The 25,501-nt window shown below is 42.6% G+C and overlaps 1 protein-coding gene across 1 annotated transcript; it reads right to left on the bottom strand.

The window, feature by feature from the left end:
• Positions 1 to 878: 878 nt before the first annotated feature.
• LOC134947660 (uncharacterized) lies at positions 879 to 22,034 on the bottom strand. Its single transcript, XM_063935630.1, has 2 exons — positions 21,803 to 22,034; positions 879 to 2,217 (listed from the first exon to the last, which is right to left on the bottom strand). Exons 1-2 carry the CDS (start codon positions 21,956 to 21,958, stop codon positions 916 to 918), a joined length of 1,458 nt encoding a protein of 485 aa, XP_063791700.1. The 5' UTR covers positions 21,959 to 22,034; the 3' UTR covers positions 879 to 915.
• Positions 22,035 to 25,501: the final 3,467 nt, after the last annotated feature.

Below are 25,501 nucleotides of genomic sequence, written 5' to 3'. Positions count from 1 at the left end.
TCACACATATTGTAATAAGAAAGCCAACATCACACATACTGTACGGTACTTTAATCAAAAGGTAACAGCACAAATACAGTAACAATATCAACTTTAACATTTTTTTTATTTTTTTTGTGGTGTGGGGTGTGGGGTAATGGTTTTTGTTGTATTTTTTTTTAGTTTTTGTTTCTTTGTATTATTTTTAGTTTTTGTCTTTTGATTTTGGAACATGGGCGCATATGGACAGCAGAACGGAAACAGACAACAGCAGCCCCTGCATGGACACAGCACAATGGACTCACATGCTTGGGGATTGAAACACTTTATTTTCAGCATGGACGTGGGACAAAATCAGTAGGAACATGTAACATCACACATATTGTAATAAGAAAGCCAACATCACACATACTGTACGGTACTTTAATCAAAAGGTAACAGCACAAATACAGTAACAATATCAACTTTAACATTTTTTAATTTGTTTTTTTGTGATGGGGGTGCGGGGTAATGGTTTTTGTACTTTATTTTTTTATTTTTAGGTTTTGCTTTTTTGTATTATTTTTAGTTTTTGTCTTTTGATTTTTAACACGGTCGCATACGGACACCAGAACAGAGGACGGACAACAGCAGCCCCTGGATGGAAACACAGCACAAGGCCCCAGATGGACACAGCCCAATGGACTCGGCTGCTACTGGATAGATACAGCAGCACCAAAAAAATCAACTGGTGCCAGGGGAATAAAAGGGGCAACTTGTACCAGGCCCTTACATTACCAGGGCCAGACACTCCCATCAGGAATGTGGTGAGCCAAGTTCATGCACTCCCCTTTGAGTAACCGTGCTGCTCCAAGTGGATTCAGCACAGTGCATGAAGCACCAGAAAATTTACAGGTCATACAGGTACAGTGTCACAATTTTGTAGCTCCAGCTGTGTCAAGCTGATGTGCTGAAGCTAGGAGGATCGTTAGGTAATAATCTGGTTTCATCAAAGTTGATCTTCCAAGGCATTTTCCTCTTCATTCTCAGCACAGCGTTTATGGTATCCCTTATCTTCCTCTTTTCTGGAGCACCAATCCTCACGCAGCGTTCACACCTAGCCATGATGTCATGTACCAGATTTTTGGGCAGCGGAATTTTGCCCTTGGCACTATCAAAGTTCACACGATTGGCCCACGCCAAGTATTTGTCGTATTGTACATGGTACTGGAACAGAGAATGTGCATATTTGAGAATATGTCCATTTGAAGCTCTGTACAGATGGTCGTCCAGGGCAGTGGAGATGATAGCCAGGGGAATATCGGTCAGAGCGCCTCCGAATGTATTGAGAAGTGGCCTGTGAGCAGGTGTGCTGGTCATCATTGGTGTTCCTGGCAACAGCATACTTGAATCCAGGCCTCTGCGGTCGTCCAGGCCTCTGCGGTCTTTCATGCCTCTGCGGTCGTCCAGGCCGCTGCGGTCGTCCAGGCCTCTGCGGTCGTCCAGGCCTCTGCGGTCGTCCAGGCCTCTGCGGTCGTCCAGGCCGCTGCGGTCGTCCAGGCCGCTGACTTCGTCCAGGCCGCTGACTTCGCCCAGGCCGCTGACTTCGTCCAGGCCGCTGACTTGAACCGCTTGGTGGTGTGTTGAAATTATGGTGCGGCCAACTCCAACTTGCCATTCTTCCCTTGTTTGTTCGATTACTTTCTTCATGGCTTCTACCATCTGTTCCTTTATGCCTTCTTTAAGGCCAGCCACATCTGTCTGCAGCTGATTGACCTGTCCCCCAAGGTTACTTACCTGTCCACCAAGTTCTGCCTCCATATTGGTCACCTTGCTGAGTAGCTCCTTTACTAAAACAGCACAGGTACACTGGCAGTCCTGCACTTTGGTGTTCACATCTGTGAAATCCAACCTTCTTCGTGGTGAATGTGCCATGTCTTCTTGTCCGGGGGTGGCTACATGGTCCAAAAAAGAAGCTTCCTGATGCAGCGTGTTTGTCACGTCCTCTGGCACCGATATTTCCAGATTCTTTGGCTGAACACCGTGATCTGCAAGAGATGGAACAATGACATAATTTGGAAAACCACATATCTGCCCCAAACTATTATTCTTTGCCTTGGAATTTTTTCGTGGTTTCACCACATTTTCTTGCTGAGCCACCTTGGCAGTTTTCTTCTTCTTTTGTGGGACTAATGCAGTAAGTTTCCGTGCCACTGATGGGCGGGTAAAATCTGGTAGTCTGCATTCTTTGTCTTTTGTCTAAAAAAATAAAAACCACAATAAGAAAACATGTAAAGCACAATATGATAAAAATAGCAAACAACTGTACATTTTCAAATAAAGTGCACAACAGTAAAGTGCAGATACTGTACAGTATTATACTTTTTTCCCTGTGCCTCCCAACACGATCCTCTCCAGGAGGGACAGAATGCTCTGTTACGGACTTCAGTTTAAATGTACAGTATGATTGCCATCACCTGTGCGAACAACTATACTGTACAGTAGTTACTGTATTTGATAAGATAGGTGTTTCACCACAAGTGATAGCAATCATACAGTACTGCACATTGATATAAGGAGCGTCACAATCCCCTAGCTAAAATACACAGGGGCGATAGGGATAGGGATAAGGATAAGCGAGGTCTATGCACATTACAGTACGTTACACCGAGCTCGATCGCATAGCAACCTGACAAAATGGCCACCGACCGTGAACTCCTTCAGCATTGCCCCTTGGCCTGTAAAACTTATGCCATCTCTCACTCCATATCCGAGCGCTGCCACGTGGTGTTGGTTCATGGTCGGCGGCCATTTTGTCAGGTTGCTATGCGATCGAGCTCGGTGTAACGTAATGTGCATAGACCTCGCTTATCCCGGTGTATTTTAGCTAGGAGATTGTGACGCTCCTTCAGCATTGCCCCTTGGTCTGTAAAACGTATGCCATCTCTCACTCCATATCTGAGTGCTGCCACGTGCTGGGGGTTCACGGTCGGCGGCCATTTTTAATGTGCATAGACCTTGCTTATCCCCATAGGCCCCTGTGTTTTTTAACTACCATATTGAGATGCACATTTCTAGGCCTACAGTATTTAATATACAGTAAGCAGCATTGTTGTTAGGCAATAATTGAATAATTTACATACAGTACTGACATGTACTGTATGTAATGCTTGTACATCATGTCAGTCGCCCCTTACAGTATGCTGTACACTACTGTAAGTCTCACAGGGCCATGCACTTCCAAGGAGGGTTATTTACTGTATCTGTTTTATACAGGAAACTAATTGCAGTCCATAACACTAATGTGGTATTTTCAGTATTGTACAGTATACAGTACTGAAATTTGAACATCAGGAACTATATAGTAAACATGTACAGTATTAATTTTTATCATAAAACTCTTACAAATTTTCAGATGTGTAAATTTTAGACTACAATATTCGCAAATGTTTTTTCTCCATACAGGAATTACAGTTGGACACCATGCCAGTAACTATCAACAAAACTATGAGCAAGATAATCGCCAACATGAAAAAAGAAAATAAAACCATCAAAGAGATCCATGCATGGCTCAAGGAAAGTGGCATTATAGTCACTTTAGAAATGGTGCGCTATCATGCTTTCCAGAGAACAACGCCCAGATTTGTATTTCCTACAAAATGCACATGGTACGTACTGTTCAGTACTGTAATGTTTAAATGACTTGCTGTATACAATAGACAATTTTTTGGAAATAAAAAAAAAACACTTCATCTAACTGTGATTGTGCTGTTCATTAATTCATATTTTTCATACTGTATTGTACTGTAGTAGAGTGCAAGAAATTGTGGAGGAGCTAACTCGTGAGGATGATGAGCGTACTGCTTTGTAAATAAAATGAATTCTCCATTCCAAGTATGACCTGGACATATCAGCCACCAGCGTCAGAAGGATGCGACGGAAAATGGGATGAACCTTTGGCGCAACAAAGCAAAATAATGAAAGCAGTATAAACCATACAGTAAATGCACACTTATTCACTGTTAATAATCCCTTGATAAGTGATATAACAATGCCATAAATCATTATACAGAGTGTGTACTTTATACTATATACAGTATGTGTGTGTATGTGTATATATATAAATATATATATATATATATATATATACAGGGGCGGATTGGGAACAAAAAGCGGCCCTGGAAACATATGTACTAGTGGCCCCACATGGGCAGCACCAGAGGTGTAAGGTCTAGCCATGGGCCATGGCAGCAGCACCCTCCCCCCAAGACTTTCCAGATAGTGGGCATGTCCAGCATCAGGGGGAAGTTAAAAGGAAATAAAATTCAATATTATGAGCACATTATATGATACACCTTTAGAATTTAGGAAACTATATAATTATTTAGAAAGATATATTTTCTTGCTTATTACACCAACCGCCTATCCCAATCACTATTCACTCAATCTTATATGTCAGCCAAGCAGGCAGACAGAGCATACACTAGATCAGTGGTTCTCAAACTCGGTCCTCAGGACCCCACACAGGGCATGTTTTGCAGGTAACCCAGCAAGTGCACAGGTGTATTAATTACTCACTGACACATTTTAAAAGATCCACAGGTGGAGCTAATTATTTCACTTGTGATCTGTGAGGAAACCTGCAAAACATGCACTGTGTGGAGTCCTGAGGACTGAGTTTGAGAACCTGTGAATTAGAGAGAGTATGAATTCTAGCCTCTAAACCCTACACAACAGCAATTATTGGTATATGTTTTAACAAACACACTTTTTTTGGAGTCAAAATATTTTAATTCAGAAACAACAGTAACATTTTTAGAAAAAAAAATTATTTTTTTTGATTGTGAAGTGGTCAAACATTACATATTATTGTTTCTTTGCTGTTATTTACATACCTCCCTTTAAGGAATTATGTGTAAATATTTGTTTCACTAAGTATACAAATGGAGCAGAATTTGCAAAACTTGAAAATAAAAAGATGGTGTTGCTGTTCTTCAACGTATGTTTATGTGTGTAGCGCACAAATAAAATAAAAAAAATAAAAAATCTATGTGGGTATGTTTTGTTTAACCAAAAAATGTTGGTAGTTTAAAAAAAAAATGTTAGGAAGCTAAATGTCATTCAGCAGATACTACTAAGCACAATGCTTGTAAAGGTTATTTTACATTTGTTTCTATCAAATAGTGCGGTTGTCAAACCTCGATTGTTAGTAAGTGTAAACACAAATCGGTTAGTAACATATATTTTCACAATCAACATGTGTTACAGAGTTAGACAATACCTTACATCACAGGTTCTCAAACTCGGTCCTCAGGACCCCACACAGTGCATGATTTGCAGGTAACCCAGCAGGTGCACAGGTGTATTAATTACTCACTGATACATTGTAAAAGGTCCACAGGTGGAGCTAATTATTTCACTTGCGATTCTGTGAGGAGACCTGCAAAACATGCACTGTGTGGGGTCCTGAGGACCGAGTTTGAGAACCACTGCACTAGATCATCTGCAATCACAGGCCAAGTGGCAAAGAAATTTTCATATATGCAAATTATTTTGCATCTTATTCATTATGTCTATAAATAAGACCACATGTCCTCAAACAAAACAGGCCCCGCGGGTGCGTCGGCCCACCGGGGATCTTCCCTGTAAGCCCTATGGCCAATCTGCCTCTGTATATATATATATATATATATATATATATATAAAATCTATCCCAAAAGAGATACTTACTGTATAGGCACTCAGAGACAGCAATGAAGCATTGCCGGCTTATTGTGATGATTACATACTGTATACTGTGTGTGTGTGTGTGTGTGTGTATATATATATATATATATATATATATTACTCTGTATATACTGTAATGTATGTACAGTTTAATGTATACAGTAGGTATATAATACAGTATACTGCACATACAGTCTACTGTATATACAGTAATCTCTTTCATTACTGTATCTGATTCATTATTTTTGGCTCTTCACAGGATATCTCCCATGATAAGAGATGTGAATAAAGAAAGGAGAGTGGAACAGGCACGGCGATGGATTGAGAGTGGTGAAACATTTCATGATGTCATTTTCACAGATGAATAGTCTGTTGCCCTTGAGCGGTTCTCCAGAATGTCATTCCGGAAACGTAACCATATCTCATTAAAACCACGCCCAAAGCATCCATTGAAAGTCCATGTATGGGAAGGCATAACACGATTAGGAGCTGGTCCCCTATTATTTTTCGAAGGTACAGTACTATACTTTATTCTGTGCCTGTGTTCTGTAAAAATACATGCTATACTGTAGAGTACATGTAACTGCACAATAAAATGAGTTGCTTATTAATGAACAACATTTTTTTATTTCTGTAGGGATCATGGATAAGAATTTTTTCCAAGAAACAATAGTAGAGGGATGTATGGTACCATTTGTGAATAAATATTACCCAACTCACCATAGGATATTCCAAGACAATGATCCTAAACACTCCGCCTCAGCCAAATTTATGGAAGAGAAAGGTATGAATTGGGAACGCACACCACCAGAGTGAGTATTCTTTCAACAGTGTACAAGTAAAATTTTGGATAGCACTCTAGTACTGTAAATGTATTTTTTGGTTTAATAAACAGTACAATACCGTATGTTTAATTTTCTCTATTTAATGTCATTAATTGACTAACTTTTTTTCTATACTCTTTTTTTTTTATAGATCACCAGACATGGGGAGTCATTCCGAGTTGTTCGCTCGTTATTTTTTTCTCGCAACGGAGCGATTAGTCGCTAATGCGCATGCGCAATGTCCGCAGTGCGACTGCGCCAAGTAAGTTTGCTATGCAGTTAGGTATTTTACTCACGGCATTACAAGGTTTTTTCTTCGTTCTGGTGTCGGAGTGTGATTTACAGGAAGTGGGTGTTGCTGGGCGGAAACTGGACGTTTTATGGGTGTGTGTGAAAAAACGCTACCGTTTCTGGGAAAAACGCGGGAGTGGCTGGAAAAACGGAGGAGTGTCTGCGCGAACGCTGGGTGTGTTTGTGACGTCAAACCAGGAACGACAAGCACTGAACTGATCGCACTGGCAGAGTAAGTCTCGAGCTACTCAGAAACTGCACAGAGAGGTCTTTTCGCAATTTTGCGAATCTTTCGTTCGCAATTTTGATAAGCTAAGATTCACTCCCAGTAGGCGGCGGCTTAGCGTGTGCAAAGCTGCTAAAAGCAGCTTGCGAGCGAACAACTCGGAATGACCCCCATGAATCCATTTGAATTAGTGTGGGCTCAATTGAAGAGGTACATTAGGAGTGTTGCAAAGCCAACAACAAAACAGCAGCTGTTGGATGGGGTAAAGAAATTTTGGCTAGAAGTACTCACACCTGAACATTGTAATAATTATATAAATCACCTGTATAAAAGTATTACCTGTTATAGTCGAAAGAAATGGTCAAGCCACAAATATGTAGTTCTGTACTGTATTTTCTGTTTCAAATTTTAAATTGGTGCATTATTAAAAATGTTTTTAAAATTGCCTTTGTCTGATTATTGCATAAACTAATGTAGAATATTATACAGTAGTAATGTTATTGATGTGTATGAACAGTTGTTTTCTGTTTTATAAGTCCTGAATAAGAGTACTGTACATTTTAATCAGTACAGTACATGCAATCGGATGTTGTAATAAATACTTTTTTTTACATTAATATTGATGCTTTTCCAATAAATATTCCATTATACAGTATGGTACGGTACAGTACATGGGGGTAACTGTACAGTATGATGTGCCGTTATGGGGGAGAAATACTGTATCCACTAAATGTACAGTAAAATATTTTTTTTCTTATTATAAACACACAAATGCATCCCAGATGGAAATCTGCTATACACAGCAGACAGCTTATGGTGACAGAACATACCTACTGTATCCCCACCCATAGTCGTAGTATATTTTAGATTGCCTAATGAGACACTCCTGCAGCATTGCCAATGATTCATGTAAAACCTGTGTGCAAACAGTATCTCTATTGAATGCAAAGTACAGTAAGGGTACAGTATACAGTATTATCAGAGCCATACCTGACCAACATGATGCCCTAGGCTAGATTTTGGCTGATGCCCTCTTGCACAGATGCTAGTTCCGCCTCTAACCCTGCACCCCTTTCCCAGCACCATCACCCATTTTGGTGCTCCTACCCCCTATAATTTAAATAGGAACAATGTGCACATTTAGTGCCAAAACAGTGCATGTTCTTGCTGGGAAGGGGCATGGTAACACAATAATTCCTTAAGATGAAATGACACAACACAATACTGCAACTTTATTCACATTATATCATGCAGTAGTGTCTCTTATTCTCGTTACATCATATGATAGTACCACATTACTCCTAACAGTATTGCCCCTTATTCACATTACACCCCACCACTTTGATCTTTATTTACATTAGACCACAGGTTCTCAAACTCAGTCCTCAGGACCCCACACAGTGTTTTGCAGGTCTCACAGAATCACAAGTGATATAATTAGCTCCACCTACTGTATGGACCTTTTAAAATGTGTCAGTGAGTAATTAATACAGTACACCTGTGCACTTGCTGGTTTACCTGCAAAACATGCACTGTGTGGGGTCCTGAGGACCGAGTTTGAGAACCACTGCATTAGACCATGCAGTAGTGCCCTTTCCTTATGTTATGCCAGAAAATATTGTAGTACACCTTATACACATAATGCCGCACATTAGTAATGCATTTCATATTTAAATTTTCAGATTTCATTTCATAGAGCTGCAGTCACACACAAAATATAGGCATGTACAGTAGCATCTCAATTTATTCAGCAGAAGCTGATTATTCCCGTTTGGCTAGTTTGCCGCCTCTGTATATTACAATAGAAAAAAATAATAGTGTCAGTGAAAAAAACACCTCATGACAGATACTGTACACAAGCTCATGTCTAAATATGGTATATGCAATTGCGGTCGAATTCCGGCTGGAATTCAACCGTTTTTAAATTCGACAGTCGAATTCCGGCCGCCGGGGCCGGAATTCGACATATTCAATAAAAAACGGATTCGACAGTCCCGCTGTCGAAAAACTGACCAATTCACGGATATGTGCGTCCTGTATTTGACTTTTTGGACAGCAAAATAGTGTTTAAAAAACCCCGAAAAAAAATGCGTGGGGTCCCCCCTCCTAAGCATAACCAGCCTCTGGCTCTTTGAGATGGTCCTGGTTGTACAAATACGGGGGAAAAATTGACAGGGGATCCCCCGTATTTTTAGAACCAGCATCGGGCTCTGCGTCCGGTCCTGGTGCAAAAAATACGTGGGACAAAAGACGTAGCGGTCCCCCATATTTTTAACACCAGCACCGGGCTCCACTAGCTGTAGAGATAATGGCCCTCATTCCGAGTTGATCGGTCGCAAGGCGAATTTAGCAGAGTTACACACGCTAAGCCGCCGCCTACTGGGAGTGTATCTTAGCATCTTAAAATTGCGACCGATGTATTCGCAATATTGCGCTCACAAACTACTTAGCAGTTTTAGAGTAGCTCCAGACTTACTCTGCCTGTGCGATCAGTTCAGTGCTTGTCGTTCCTGGTTTGACGTCACAAACACACCCAGCGTTCGCCCAACCACTCCCCCGTTTCTCCGGCCACTCCTGCGTTTTTTCCGGAAACGGTAGCGTTTTCAGCCACACTCCCATAAAACGGCCTGTTTCCGCCCAGTAACACCCATTTCCTGTCAATCACATTACGATCGCCGGAGCGATGAAAAAGCCGTGAGTAAAAATACTATCTTCATAGCAAAGATACTTGGTGCAGTCGCAGTGCGAATATTGCGCATGCGCACTAAGCGGAATTTCACTGCGATGCGATGAAAAATACCGAGCGAACGACTCGGAATGAGGGCCAATGCCACAGCCGGGGGACACTTTTATACTGGTCCCTGCGGCCGTGGCATTAAATCCCCAACTAGTCACCCCTGGCCGGGGTACCCTGGAGGAGTGGGGACCCCTTAAATCAAGGGGTCCCCCCCTCCAGCCACCCAAGGGCCAGGGGTGAAGCCCGAGGCTGTCCCCCCATCCATGGGCTGCGGATGGGGGGCTGATAGCCTTGTGTCAAAAAAAGAATATTGTTTTTTGTAGCACAACTACAAGTCCCAGCAAGTCTCCCCGCAAGCTGGTACTTGGAGAACCAAAAGTACCAGCATGCGGGGGGGAAACGGGCCCGCTGGTACCTGTAGTTCTACTGCAAAAAAAATACCCAAATAAAAACCGGACAAGCACACCGTGATAGTAAAACTTTATTACATACATGCCGACACACACATACTTACCTATGTTGACACGATGTTCGGTCCACTTCTCCAAGTAGAATCCACGGTGTACCTGAAAATAAAATTATACTCCCCAAAATCCAGTGTAGCATCTGTCCTCGTCTTTTTTGTAATCCACGTACTTGCCAAAAAAACAAACTGCATACTCGGAAAACGTCCGTTTTTTTGTCAAAAAGTACTGTATTGCATTGTCGAGTCCAATTCGACATGTTTTTTTGTCGAAAATGCCCCATTTTTCGACTTTTGTGACAATTCGACCGCAATTGCAATGGCTAGCGGACTTGGCCGCTGACTTACTGTACTGTACCACATCCCTGACTTTAATGAACCACACTGTTGCTTAAGCTCCTTGTTTTGGGTCTGTATACTGTACATTATACAGCATTTATTATTTGATCATTCTACAGGACCTCATTGCCTCTGTGTACTGTTATTTTAGCGAGGGGATTGTGACGCTCCTTCAGCATTGCCCCATAGCCTTCAAGACTTCTGCCATCTCTCACTCCATCACCGTGTGCTGCCTGCCACGTGGTGGGGGTTCTGGGGCAACGGCCATTTTGACAGTGTGCTATGCGATCGAGTCCGGTGTACCGTAATGTACATAGACCTCGCTTATCCCTATCGCCCCTGTGTATTTTAGCGAGGGGATTGTGACGCTCCTTCAGCATTGCCCCGTAGCCTTCAAGACTTCTGCCATCTCTCACTCCATCTCAGATCGCTGCCTGCCACGTGGTGGGGGTTCAGGGGCGACGGCCATTTTGACAGTGTGCTATGCAATCGAGTACCGTAATGTGCATAGACCTCGCTTATCCCTATCGCCCCTATGTATTTTAGCGAGGGGTTTGTGACGCTCCTTCAGCATTGCTCCGAAGCCTTTGACGCCCCTGTGTGTTGGCGAGGGGATTGTGACGCACCTTCAGCACTGCCCCGTTGTCCGCAAAATCTATGTCGTCACTCGCTCCATGACTGGAGCAAGGACTCCATGGGGCAAGGAGTCACAGGCGGTAGCCATTTTGATTGAGTCTGCCCTGCTACAGAATTGTATGTGTACCGAATGGTGCATAGAACCTTAACAGTACATCTGCTCCTGCAGCTTTGCCCTGGTTTATGTGAATTTAAAAAATTTAAAAGTGTCTGGAAAAAACTAACATGCGTTCGTACTGTACAGTACTTTAGGAATCGAACACGGGACTCTGAGTATAGGAAGCGGAACACTTCACCACTTCGCCGCAGACAGATGAATAAATCCATTAGTTGTGATTAAGCCATAATGGCTACGGGATTAGGATGCTAACATACTGTACTGTACAATATTCCTAATATCATTAGGCAATAATGAACTTCTAACACGTCCTTTTGCGTCAGTGTACACTACTGGTTTTATGTTGCTTTGTCTGCGGGATTCAGCGTAACGAGACGCACTAGTAAAGTAGTCCTTACTATACAGTATACAGTATTTCAGTATTGTATTTGACAGAAGCCCACACGCATGCGCAGTGGTGATTGTAAAAAGCGACATCTGGTGGATGATCGCAGGTATTACACATAAAGGTAACGCCAAATGCCAAACGTCTGTCTCCGTGCGATTAGATAGCCTCTCTGTGACTAGGCGCGCCTCCCTACACCCCAGTACGCTGCGTATGCTCGATCGCAACAAACGCCTCAGCCACTCAAGATAAAGGTGGCTACATCTGTATGCAGTTTCTATCTCTCACACAGGGCCGAAACTAGGATTTCTGTCACCCGGGGCAAGGCAGTAATTTGGCGCCCCCCACCCCACCCCACCCAAAAAAAATTAAATAAAAACATAAATAAATAAAATAATAAATACAAAACACAGAAAACCCCACGTGCCCCCTGTACTAAATAGTATATTGTCAGGTGTCACATCATATAAGCCAATGTTACGAGGCCCGTAGCCCAAAGGGGCAAAGGAGAGGCTACGGGCCCCGGAACATTGCTTGTTTGTTGTGACACCTGACAATATACTTGTAACACTTCAAAAGACCTGCTTGAGTGCCGATATATTCATATATCTATATGTGTACAATATATATTTATATAAATATTACATATATATATATATATATATAGAGAGAGAGAGAGAGCAAGCGGATGGAGGCAGCACTCAGAGACTTTTTAATATAAAACGTGAACAAGTTTAATGGTGCATGTACGTTTCGGAGCCATAGCCCCGTCGGCTCCGAAACGTAGATGCATCATTAAACTTGTTCACGTTTAATATTGAAAAGTCTCTGAGTGCCGCCTCCATCCGCTTGCTACATTGGGGGCTATTGTGTCCATGAGGAAGGCACCGTGAGCACATCAGCACTTGCAGCCGAGGGCCTGCTGGAGTGCCGGATCATTCTGTATGTGTGTGTGTGTGTGTGTGTGTGTGTATATATATATATATATATATATATATATATACACACAGTATAATATATATATATACAGTATAATATCTATATACATATAGATACACATACTGTATATATAATATAAAATATATTTTATATATAATATATTAAAAAAAAAAATATATATATTATATATATATATATATTAATGTGGGATACTCAGTATCCCACATTAACATATATATATATATATATATATATATATATATATTTTGGCTCACTGACGTGACATTTTTTTTAAACCAGTATCATACTGGTTTCAAAAAAATGTCACGTCAGTGAGCCAGTCAGTGTCAGTGTATATTTATTAACTAAGAAGTCCCCAGTGCTGACTGTGTACTCTGCAGCCAGTGGACCACACTCACTGTGGAGGTAGCCGCCCGCCCGCAGCTCGCACCTACTTTTTTTGCAGCCAGCCCAGGTCGGATTTGATTATATTTATTTTTTGCCCCCGCCGCCGGCACCAGAGACTCTCGCCTCCTCCAGCTCCGTGCTCTAGCCGGGTGCGCGCGTCACACCACATGCACGTGCGCGTGCGACGTCATGACGTCACACGCGCGATGTGCCTGCGCCCGCATCCCGGAACACAGATGAGCCGCGTCTAGTAGTGCTGCTGCTGGCTTCTTACAGCCGGTCAGTAGCTACAGACGAACTGGGCTCATTAGCGCCCCCTACAGCCCAGCACCCGGGGCACGTGACCCCCTAGCCCCCCCTTAGTTTCGGCCCTGTCTCACATGACAAGTTATCAAGGCTCTATTAGTATGCTCAGACTGCCTGCCGCAATCATACAGTGGCCATACATATACACTTCATTTTCCTGATCCACAGATCAGGGCCCATTGATGATTGGTAATCTGTCAGGGAATCAATACATTTTGCATGCTAAAAATCTCCAATTTGCCAATCCTCATGTTACGGGATCAGGGAATTGCTTCAATAAGTCACTGATGTATGGGGCCTATTACTAAATTTTAGGCTTGGCAGACTATCAGTATCAATATGCTTATTAAAGCTTCCCATGCATAAGCAGCTCCATATGACTCTTGCTAGCCTTTTACACAGAGCTGTGTCTACTGTACTATATTTCTCATTTCCCTCATAGCACCCAAGCTTGGGTTTCTATTGAATCATATATCATCTTCAGTTTATTTTGCCCTGTAGCAAAGGCACTGAATTAAAAACAAAAACATCCCTGCCATATCTGTGTCCCTGAAGGTCTGTTATTAGAACAAATAGCATTGCTCTGAAATCCCACCTCTCGTACACTATTTTGGGAATACACTGTATTCCCATCCGGATTTAACCATACTTCCCCCGGCCTATATCAAATATGACCTATGGTTTCTTACAGACATTACACCACTCTGGAGCGTCTCTCCATTTACAGAAATAAAATAATTTCCAGATACAGCTTTTTTTTTTTTTTTTTTTTTTATATTGTCAGTGGTACTATACTTCTTTAATACAAGTTTGTGCATGCCAAACTACAATGGAATCCTTGTTTTAGCTTTGATTTTCTACTAACAGGTTGCTTTCTACAATTTATTGAGTACTTCTGTGACACCCTGAAGAAGGTATCACTGAAGTTAACAATTTACAGGTAAGTACTAGGAAGTCTGATCCTCTGGTTTAATGTGTTACTTTATCTCTTCTGATGCTCCTCACCTGGACCTAGTGTCTGTAGCTTGTAACAGGAATAAGTTTAACCAGCAACTCACGATATTGTTCAGGATATATTATACACAGACATTAATTACACAATTTCTCTATAGGAGCTTTAACTGAAACACTTCTATACGTTTTTCTCAGCTGTATGAATTTGAGATTATCTCATACGATAGCAATTTAGATTAACCTCATTGTGTATGTAATGGGGGGTACACACGGAGAGAGCACAATCTAGCAGTTCGCTCCTTTCACTGCTGGGTGAAATTAGTGGCCCCCTGTTGCTCAGCACACTTTGCGCTGTGCTGAGTGGGGGGAGAGTTGTGTGCTGAGCGGTCACTGATAGATCGCTCAGCACACATCTCAACCCAAGTGTACAGGGCTTTAGTCACATACCCTTTTCATGCAAAGAACAACAAAGCACAAGAAACAATGGGGTCATTCAGACCTGATTGCACGCTACGTTTTTTTTGCAGCGCTGTGATCAGGTCAGAACTGCGCATGCGTATTCTCCGCAATGCGAAGGCGCATCACCACATGGCGACAGGGATCACCGGACAGTGACGGGATGAATGAAGAAAGCGATCGCACCGGCGGCAGCAAGAAGATTGACAGGAAGAGGCCATTTGTGGGTGTCACCTGACTGTTTCCAGGGAGTGTACAGAAAAACACAGGTGCGTCTAGCCATTGGAAGGGAGGGTTCCTGACGTCAGCTCCGGGCCGGATGATCGCACTGGAAGAGTAAGTCCTGAGCTGTGCAGAGACTGCACAAACTTCTGTTTGTGCAGCTCTCTGCACATGCGATCGCACCCCTGCACAGTGACTACCCCATTTCCCTGCAGGCGGCGACTACCTGATCGCAGGGATGCAAAAAATGCACCCTAGCGATCAGGTCTGAATTAGGCCCAATATACACATTTGACAATCCTTACACACTAATACAAAGTTTTCAACAATCACCTGTAAAATACTCTTATAATTGGGGCCCCGTAAAACCTTTAGTTTTGTAGCTAGCTACATTGAGTTTAGTGCACCTTTCTAGGAAATTTATATCCTGAGAAAAGTTAATAAAAGTCTGGGATGAATGTAGCGATAGATGGATTACAACAAATAAAGTGTAGCTGGTTCTGTCCAGCAAGGCAATTTTGCAACTTCTTTTATGGTGCAGCACAATATTTTAGGCAACTATGGGTCTTTCTTGCTAGTCTGGATGTTATGTTAGCTGATTGTACTGTAGGTACTATTTCCTTAACCACTTAACTGATGATTTTCCCCCAAAAGAAACATTCAGAAATTGATGTTTTTTTATGAGTGAATTAGGTGAAGAGCATGAATTTAACCTTATCCGAAATGATTTTAGTTAAAAAAAGAAAGAAAAAAAATGTTTTGAATTTTTTAAAATAATTTTCGTCAAACATCGGAACATTGGTCGGGTACATCGGTACCATCAGAATATCAGTAACATTGCAGCCATTGCAACATTACATTTTACACTCCAGACAGCTGCCAGGTATAAGGGTGTGGGGGTTGTTTACACTTCATCAGCAGCTGCTATCGTCTACAACCGCTGAGTGGGTGGTCCTGCCATGCTGACCAATCACCTCTGAGAGCAGCAGTGGAGGGAAGTTTCCCTTCCCTGCAGCTGCTAACACTCTGCTTGACTGGTCGCATCCTGCGCGGCCAGGTCAGATACAGCACTTGCTGGTATGGTCACATCTGATGCGACCATGCCAGGCAAGTGGTTAAAGGAGGCTCTCTGCAATGCCACTTGATCCTGACTCATCCTTAAACACAATATAGGCAGCTAAGGTGTCTCTGTGCCTGTTATGAGCACTCTATTTCTGGAAAAGCTTGCGATGAGTAGTTAATGAAATAGGGCTACTGACCTGTACTCCAAAAAGGTTACTGTGCTCAATTGTTACATTTACCCTCTGTCTGACTGAGAGCAGTACAACATCAGCTGCAGGCTCCTGTGATATTGAGTCCTGCTCTACTGCGCTACAAAATTCTGGCTGTGTGCTGAGACAACTGTTAGACAGTGGATCACTCTGTGGTCTGTCTCCGTTCCCAGCACTAGAGGTAGCTTCACTTCTCTAGTGTTTTCCCTCCTAGTGTCAGCTCAGTGCAGGAGGAGGTGCTTAGTGCACAGTCTGAGAGAATTCTTCCTGGGAGAGACAACTGCACTGACGTGCAGCTTCTGCTCTCCTCAGTGTGTGACCTTGTCTACCTCGCAGCCACACCCTGTGTGTACTGAGATGCTGTGTTACTGTTGTACTGCATCATATGTATACTGTGAGTTCCTGCTGCTGCAGAACATCTTCTATATGCTATAACCTGTTATCTCTGTTATCTGAATAAACCAATCATCCTGGTTAAGTGCTGTTGTGTGGACTAACATCCCTATCCGACACCGCAACACTCTGCCAACAGGTTATGGGCCCAAGACCCCAAGTTTGGAAAGGCATTCTAAAACAGAGGTACATAAGAAATAAAAGTGCAGCTGATTAAAGAAGCAGTACTTTAATTAAATATAGAGAAGAACGTACAGCACAGGGAACAGCATAACCTTTACAAAGCTAAAAGGCTCAGAGAATTACACAATGTGTAAATTCACCATGGAGGGGCAGCTTAAGCAGGATAAGTTGTGGAAAGTCACAATTGAGCCAGGAGCAGACCCAAACCCAGTTGAAGTGGATAGAGCCATCAGAGCAATAGGCTTGGCTGTGGAACAACACATCTACTCCATTATCAGTGGGAAAGTGTCAGCCAAAGACATGTAGGCTGCTCTGCAAATGGCGTATGAGGACAAAGGTCTGATAAGAAGAATAAACTTGAGGCATGTGCTGTACAGGACAAAGTTAAGTGCCTGTAAAGACATGAGTGATTATATTGATAAAATACTGTCAATAGCTCAGCAGTTGGGATCTGTGGGGGCACAGGTGGATGATGAGGAAGTGGCGGGGGCAATGTTACAAAATCTGACACCAGAATTCGATTTCTTGGTAGTAGCTTTGGAGTCTAACGATACCAAGCTGACAACAGAAATTGTAAGAGCCAAGATGCTGCAGTTCCAATAACGTATTCCTGTCGAGACACATGCTGAGGGTTCTGGCTTATTCACAAAAGGTGTCAAGTCCAGAAAGCTCAAGTTCAAGTGCTTTATATGTCACAAGGTGGGGCACAAGGCCTCAGATTGCAGACTGAGAAATTACAGTGGTACACAGAAGAAGTGTTACAAATCAAATGAGTCAGCATTAAAAGTAGCAGATAGTCACAAGAAGGATTGCTGGTACATGGACTCGGGGGCCACTAGGCATTTCAGTTGTAATCAGGAATGGTTCAATTCATTGACAGCATTTACTGCTTCAAAATTTGGGACAATCACAGTTCATCTAAGAATTAAAGGTGAAACAGTTATTACAGACATCCAAGACGTCTTGTTCGTGACAGAATTGGGAAGCAATCTCATTGCTATAAGCGTCCTGGAGAAAAAGGGTTAGAGAGTCCAGTTTGCAAAGGGTAAATGTATGGTGCAAAATGAGAATGGGACTGTAATTGCTTCAGCAACCTGGTGCAACCAACTGTATGTCTTGGACACCGAGCAGTGTTCTGCAATGGTGACCTCTGATTCAAACCAGTTGATGGGGCTGTGGCACAGGCGCCTAGGTCATCTGGGATATGACAACGTCTAGAAACTACTCGAAGGAATAGCAACTGGAATCACTATGAGTAATACTGAGATACCTGTGTGTGAGAGTTGTATAAAAGGAAAGCAGACACGCACCCCATTTCCTAAGTCTACTAGCAAAGTGGAAATGCCATTAGCCCTAGTGCATACTGATGTATGTGGTCCGATGGAGATGGAATTAATGTGTGGCTACAGGTATTTTATAACATTTATTGATGATACCATAAGGATGACACGTGTATTTCATGAAAGCTAAAACTGAAGTTATCAATAAAATTGTAGAATACAAGAACCTGGTGGAGACTCATGGGGGGATTCAGACCTGATCACACGCAGGAGATTTTTTGCAGTACTGCGATCAGGTAGTTTCCACCTACAGGGGGAGGGGGTAGTTGATTTGCAGGGGTGTGAACGTTTGTGCCGAGAGCTGCACAAACAAAAGTTTGTGCAGTCTCTGCACAGCTCAGGACTTAGCCGCTGCGATGATCCAGCCAGGAGCTGACATCAGGAATGCTCCCTCCAAATGGCTATCTTTTTCCGGACACTCTGTAGAAACGGTCAGTTGACACCCACAAACGGCCTCTTCCTGTCAATCTTCTTGCAATTGCTGGTGCGATCGCTTTTTTCGTAAAATCCGTCGCTGTTTAGCAATCCCCGTCGCCGATGGCCGACGCACCTGCGCATTGCGGTGCATATGCATGCACAGTTCAGACCCGATCACACCACTGCAAATAAAGCTAGTGTGCGATCAGGTCTGAATTACCCCCTCATACGGGTCTGAAATTAAAAGTCTTGAGATCTGACAATGGGGCAGAGAGTATGACAACAGAGGTTTAGCACAGTTCCTGGAAAAAAAATGGCATACAGCATCAACTGACAATTGCTTGCACACCAGAACAAAACGGTGTGAGGAAGCGTGAAAATCGAACAATTGTTGAGAGAGCACGGACTATGTTGAGTGACGCAGGCCTGGAGAAAAGCTTTTGGGTGGAAGCAGTGTCTACCACAGTATATCTTAAAAACCATGTGCCCACAGTAGCCGTAAATAGTAAAACGCCACTGGAGGCATGGTCCAATAAAAAGCCAGCTGTCAATCACCTCCGTGTCTACGGCTGTAAAGCTTATGCACATATACCTAAGGAGAAAAGATGTAAATTAGATCCAAATCAGAGGAATGTATTATGCTAGGATACTGTGAATAAAGCAAAGGGTACAGGCTTTGGGACATTACAAACAAACGTCTTCTAAAGTCTAGAGATGTGGTGTTCCATGAGACAGCACCAATCACTGGGACAGTGGAACAAGAATCACAGCAACAATATGTACTGCTGGATGTACAGCCAGCGGAAAGTGTGTCTGAACCTGAAAGAGTTAATGTGGATACCCAATCAGGAAACAGGAGTTCCATGAGGAGAAATAAAGGTGTTCCATCCAAAAGATACAGTGAGGAATAAGCAAATATAGCTTACTGTCAACCCCAAAATATACAGGAAGCAAAATAAAGTAGCAACTGGAAAGAATAGAAGTCAGCAATAGATACAGAGCTGTCAGCTCTGGATGATAACAATACATGGACTGTAGTTGACAGGCCGAATAACCATAAGAAAAACAAAAACAAGTGTTTTTTTTTGCAGAAAGCTGAATGTAGACGGGACTATTGCTCGTTATAAAGCCCACCTTGTTGCTAAAGGATACACATAAAAATACGGGATTGACTACGGAGAGATCTTTTCGCCTGTTGCAAGGTACAGCACCTTGAGGTTAGTCATTTCCATTGCTACACTTCATGATTTATTGTTATACCAGTTAGACTTTGATTCTGCATTCCTAAATGGAGAGTTAATTGAGTAGATTTATATAGAACCACCTGAGCATTATGACGAGAGTATGTTCCAAAAGGGAAAAGTTTGCCTCTTACAGAAATCGTTGTACGGCCTATAGCAAAGTGGTCGTTGTTGTTATGTAAAGCTGGAAGCTGTGCTGCTAGAGATGAACTTTGTTAGGTCAGAGACTGATCACTGCTTATATCACAAAACTATAGAAGAAAAGCGGTTCATCATAGTTGTGTATGTGGTTGATCTATTGCTAGCAGGTCAAGAACAGCACATTATTGATGTAAAATAGCAGCTGAAACAAAGATTCAAGCTAAAGGATTTAGGCCCTGAAAATAATTTGTTAGGCATAAGGATTGTACAAAACCTGAAAGATGGGACTGTTACAATTGATCAACAGACATATATTGAAGCAATACTTCGCAAGTATGGAATGTCTGATGCAAAACCAGTGAGCCCTTCTATTGACAAAAGCATAAAGTTGGTAAAGGCAATGTCACCAACCAGCCAGGAGGAGATAGAGGAAATGAGAGATTCCTCATCAAAATGCTGTTGGTAGCTTGATGTATGCAAGTATTGGGACTCACCCCGACATCACACATGCAGTGAGGAGGGCAAGCCAGTTTTAAATTAATCCTGGGAGGCAACACTGGATTGCAGTCAAAAGAATCTTAAAGTACTTAAATGGTACAAGTTCATTAAAGTTGGTGTTTACAAAGTCAGAAGGTACAACTTTGGAAGTTTTCTGTGATGCCATTTGGGGATCAGATGATGATAACCGCTGTTCCTATATGGGATACTTGTTCATTTTGGCAGGCGCAGCCGTCAGCTGGGTGAGCAGAAAGCAACCCACTGTTGCCCTATTTACCACTGAGGCGGAGTACATGGCACTTACAGAAACTGCAAAAGAAGCTTTGTGGATAAAGGAGACTTTATGTGAGCTTAGCCCTCTTTATCACATTGAGACTATCAACATTGTGTGTGATAACAAGGGAGAAATTGATTTGTCTTCCAGCATGAAGCTTTATGGACGGTCCAAACACATTGCCATTAGACATCACTTTATCCATGAGTTAGTGGAAAACAAGTCTGTCAATGTGGATTACATAGCAAGCGAGAGCAATGCTGCTGATATGTTGACAAAGGGACTGTCATCACACTTGCTGAATATGTTCATAATAAAATGTGGACTGGAATACTTTTGAGAAATGTTGATTTGTTTTACTGTTTGCTTACCATCCTTTATTAATGTGTTTTTGGTTACAGGAAACCTTTATTGAGAAATGTTTTTGATAAAGTGTTATGCAAATGTATGTAACCGGAGACAGCCTTGAGCAAGGGGGAGTGTTAGACAGTGGATCACTCTGTAGTCTGTCTCCATTCCCAGCATTAGAGGCAGCAAAACTGCTCCAGTGTTTTCCCTCCTAGTGTCAGCTCAGTGCAGGAGGAGGTGCTTAGTGCACAGGCTGAGACAGTTCTTCCTGGGAGAGACAACTGCACTGATGTGCAGCTTCTGCTCTCCTCAGTGTGTGACCTTTTCTACCTCGCAGCCGCACCGTGTGTGTACTAAGATGCTGTGTTACTGTTGTACTGCATCACATGTATACTGTGAGTTCCTGCTGCTGCAGAACATCTTCTATATGCTATAACCTGTTATTTCTGTTATCTGAATAAACCAATCATCCTTGTAAAGTGCCGTTGTGTGGACTAACATTCCTATCCGCCACTGCAACACTCTGCCAACAAAAACTGCAGCATGTGACTGCTTCCGCACAGAGGTGCTTACTGCTATTTGACGGCTCTTATCAGTCTCTTAAAGGGTGTTGGTAATATAGAAAAGGGCTAATTTACTGCATAAAAATGTATTTCAGCAGGGAGTCTGTGACAGTCAATTAGAAGAATCATTATTGAGACACCTACTATGGCATGTGAGAATGTATAGTCTGCAATGGGACTCCTGGATCTCACCGCTCCATAGACACTCTCTTTGTCAGCTGCTGGACTCTGATAAGGTGCTTCTTCCTCCTCACTTCTCACTGGCTGATTTACTGAAGATGGCACCACTTTTGTGCCCATCAGATCAGGAGCCTCCTTTGGTCCCGGGGACACCACCAAATCAGGTTAAGTACACCTCAGCCCCTTCTGCTCCAAGCCACTGTTCAACTCTGCCCATCCTCTTAAGATGGCCGCCACCCAACTGCCAACAGATTCGGCAAGCGGCAGTTAACTGTCCCAGCGCATGACAGCTGCAGCAAAGAAAATTTTCTTAACCCTTTCCCTGCTGAAGTTTCAAAGCGTTTAGCCATGCTGCATTTTGTAGAGGGGGAAAAAGGGCACAGAAATAAGTAAAATGTCCACGGCAACCCTGATGGGGTGTCGCACTTCAACCTACAAAAGCTCCCCTAAAAGATGATCAGAGCATTGTATGGTGTAGGTTCTGGATCCTGAGACCGGGTCAGGTATTAGAACCAACATTGTAAATAGCTTCATGCAGTATGAGTATCAAAGAAAACCAGCAAGATTTTCTTAGATGACTCCTAGTCCCCTTCCATAAAAATACGTTTTTCCCAGTAGCAGCAACTTATTTACTGGCGTCAGTGTGGTCGAGAGGGAATGTCCAAAGATTATTTCTCTTTGGAAGGTCATTATCTTATCTTCAGTATCACTGATGTTTGAAAGCCTTGGTCACTGACATATTCTCTATTCCTTGATCTCTTCCTGATATGCACAATTATATCTAGATTCGATTTAATTCACATATTACAAAAAGTTCACCCACCTATAATCCCCTCAGTTGTAGAAAAAAATCTGGCTAACAACATACAATGTGGAAAATATATGGCATAGTATAGACAGTGCTGTAATTAGACATTTTGGTGCCCTGTACTAGAAAGATAATTGTTTCCCCCCCATATTCAAAACAGGTATAGCATGCACTGCTGGCGCGCACCAAAAAGAAATGCTTGTGACTTTGTGGGGCCACAGAATAGTACCAGTTCACATTAAACTGCAGAGTAATGTCTATTATCCACATTACACTGGCCAGTAGAGCCCCTTGTACACATTACACCTGACCTCATAGTAGTGTCCATTATTCACATTACACTGCCCAGCAGAGCCCCTTGTACACATTACACCTGACCTCATAGTAGTGTCCATTATTCACATTACACTGCCCAGTAGAGCCCCTTGTACACATTACACCTGACCTCATAGTAGTGTCCATTATTCACATTACACTGCCCAGTAGAGCCCCTTGTACACGTTACACCTGACCTCATAGTAGTGTCCATTATTGACATTACACTGCACAGTAGTGTCCATTATTCACATTACACTGCCCATTAGAGTCCCGTACACATGCTACACTTGACGACACGCTAGTGTCCATTATTAAAATTACAAAAATTACAACTAACAGCAGTCCTCATTCATCATCATACCTTATCATCATTACTCCATCTCATCTCATTCCTCCTTCCCCCAAACAAGGGAGCTGCAGTGCTGCTAACCTCATTCCACTCTTCCTCTGTCAGAACCTGCCAGTTGCTGCCTCTTCTCCTGAGTCTTGACTCCTGCTGGCTGCTTACTGTGCTGCTACTGTGTGGCATACTGCATGTCCCAACGACGTGGCTCCTCTGCGCAGGGCACTGTGGGAATGGACAGGGAGAGACATCATGACGTCTCTCTCAGGGGCAGGTGTATTAAGCCTGGAGAAGGGATAAAGAAGTGATAAACCAGTGATAAGTGCAAGGTAATAATGCACCAGCCAATCAGCTTCTAACTGACAATTTACATATTGGAGTCGATTGGCTGGTGCGTTCTCACCTTGCGCTTACCACTGCTTTATCACTTTTCCAGGTTAATACATCTTCCCCTCCGTCTCAAGGGGGGGTGGAGCACACAGGTAGGCAGCTGCATTGCAGGGCACACAGCAACTATTAGACATTGCAGCGGGCGGTACACAGCAGCTAGCAGTGGCAAATACAAAGGGGATCATGGGTGGGTGTTCTCAGTTGTACCCACAGGGCAAATATGCTGTATATGTCGAGCACCATCTGTACCACCCTAGTTACTGCCCTGAGTATAGATAATACCCAGTTATATTTTCTTCCCTATGGTTCCTGTGGCTAGACTACAATGGGCATTCTCTCTTTCTTAGGCTTTAACTATTATAAGCCCAAATCAAAGATCAGTGAAGAGTGTATCAATGCCCACTTGAAATTACATTATATTGGTGTTTAAGCATAAACATTACCTGTTTATGTACTTTATAAAGGTTTTCTATTTTTTTACACTTATTATTGTGATGATCCATGTCCATTATATCCATATGCATTTTGTAGACAACATTTTCCCTTCCTTACCATTGCTTCCCTCCTTTGTGAGAAGTAACATGATGGGGATACAAGTCTCCCTCTTATCTCCAGAGAGACCACTTCGCTCAAGCTCCTCCATCACCTGTGTGTATACAAGAGTGAGTATGGCTGTACCTGTTATACAGTACTTCAATAAACTAACACCACTGGTTACGTAAATGGACTGTTCATATCTTGGTGTGTGTTTATATAACTCTGCAAGTAACAACACTGACACACATATCATTCACAACATCCTGTAGCTTTTTTTTTTTTGTGGATTCAAGTAGCGACTTTTTTAAATATGAAGGTCCTCCAATATGTAATGTAAAGCGCAACAATGTAAACCAGAAGGAATGGTTGTGCAACGTTAATTGTATATTTCATAGATTTAATTGGTTCAAATAATTAGGATGATATATATAAAGCATGTATGATGTGGGGCATATACAGTATTTGCACTCTATGTGGCACCATGGAAAATTGTGTTTGTAACCCGGTGAGTATTTTCCTGGTACAGTAGGGGTAAAAGGACGGACCGGAGTCTGGTCACGTGTCCTGTACTGGTAAGGTGGCAAGAGCCAATTGGACAGAGAGAGAGAGAGAGCGGATCCTTGTAGGAAGAAGATGGAGGAGTTAAATTGAAGCCATTGATGGAGTTGGACATGTTGTGAGAAGCGGAAGACGCTGAATGGAGTAATCCGAGTGGTCACGCAGTGTGGTAGAGAGCAGCGCTGCAGAGCTAGAGCAGCGGGATACTTCCATGAGAGCAGAGAACCGGGAGAGCGGGCATGAGTTGTTGCAGCCGGGGACAAGACACCACCAGGCCTATCAAAGCCCAAATCAATCATGGATGCCGTAGCCATCTTGAGAAGCTGAAAACCTCTGAGACAGATCCAGAAAGAGAGCGGAATAACCTGTTATATTCAGAGTGAATAAATAAAGACTGTGTTGCGGACTGCAAACGGGCAAGTGCTAGACCCAGTTGTCCATTTGTCACACACATACTGCTCACTACAGCACAGAAGGATGGGGTGCTACCAGGCCCTTAATAGAACAGCCCACAGAATAGCCCCTGCTTGAACACAGGTACAAAGACAGAGACATTACTTGTAAGAGGAACATGAGAGAGAAATTGCGTTGCTTAAAAGAGTAAAGATTAAGTTATTTGTTAAAGGAATATTTAGTTGCTTTGAGGAGTAAGGACTGATTTATTTTTTCCAAGAATAATTACTACAGAAAAAGTTGCATTGTTAGTGAT

The sequence above is a fragment of the Pseudophryne corroboree genome, chromosome 8 (assembly GCF_028390025.1).
Source record: "Pseudophryne corroboree isolate aPseCor3 chromosome 8, aPseCor3.hap2, whole genome shotgun sequence".
NCBI lineage: Eukaryota > Metazoa > Chordata > Amphibia > Anura > Myobatrachidae > Pseudophryne > Pseudophryne corroboree.
Note: the sequence above shows the minus strand (reverse complement) of the source record. Positions and strands in the feature narration are given on the sequence as shown.

Bases quoted from the DNA above. Each gene is read 5' to 3' on its own strand.
- LOC134947660 (XM_063935630.1), bottom strand. From the start codon at position 21,958: ATGGGCACAAAAGTGGTGCCATCTTCAGTAAATCAGCCAGTGAGAAGT. The intron at 2,218-21,802 runs GTAGGTGTCTCA...TTATTTTTTTAG, and splicing joins ATACATTCTCACATGCCATA to ACAAAAGACAAAGAATGCAG.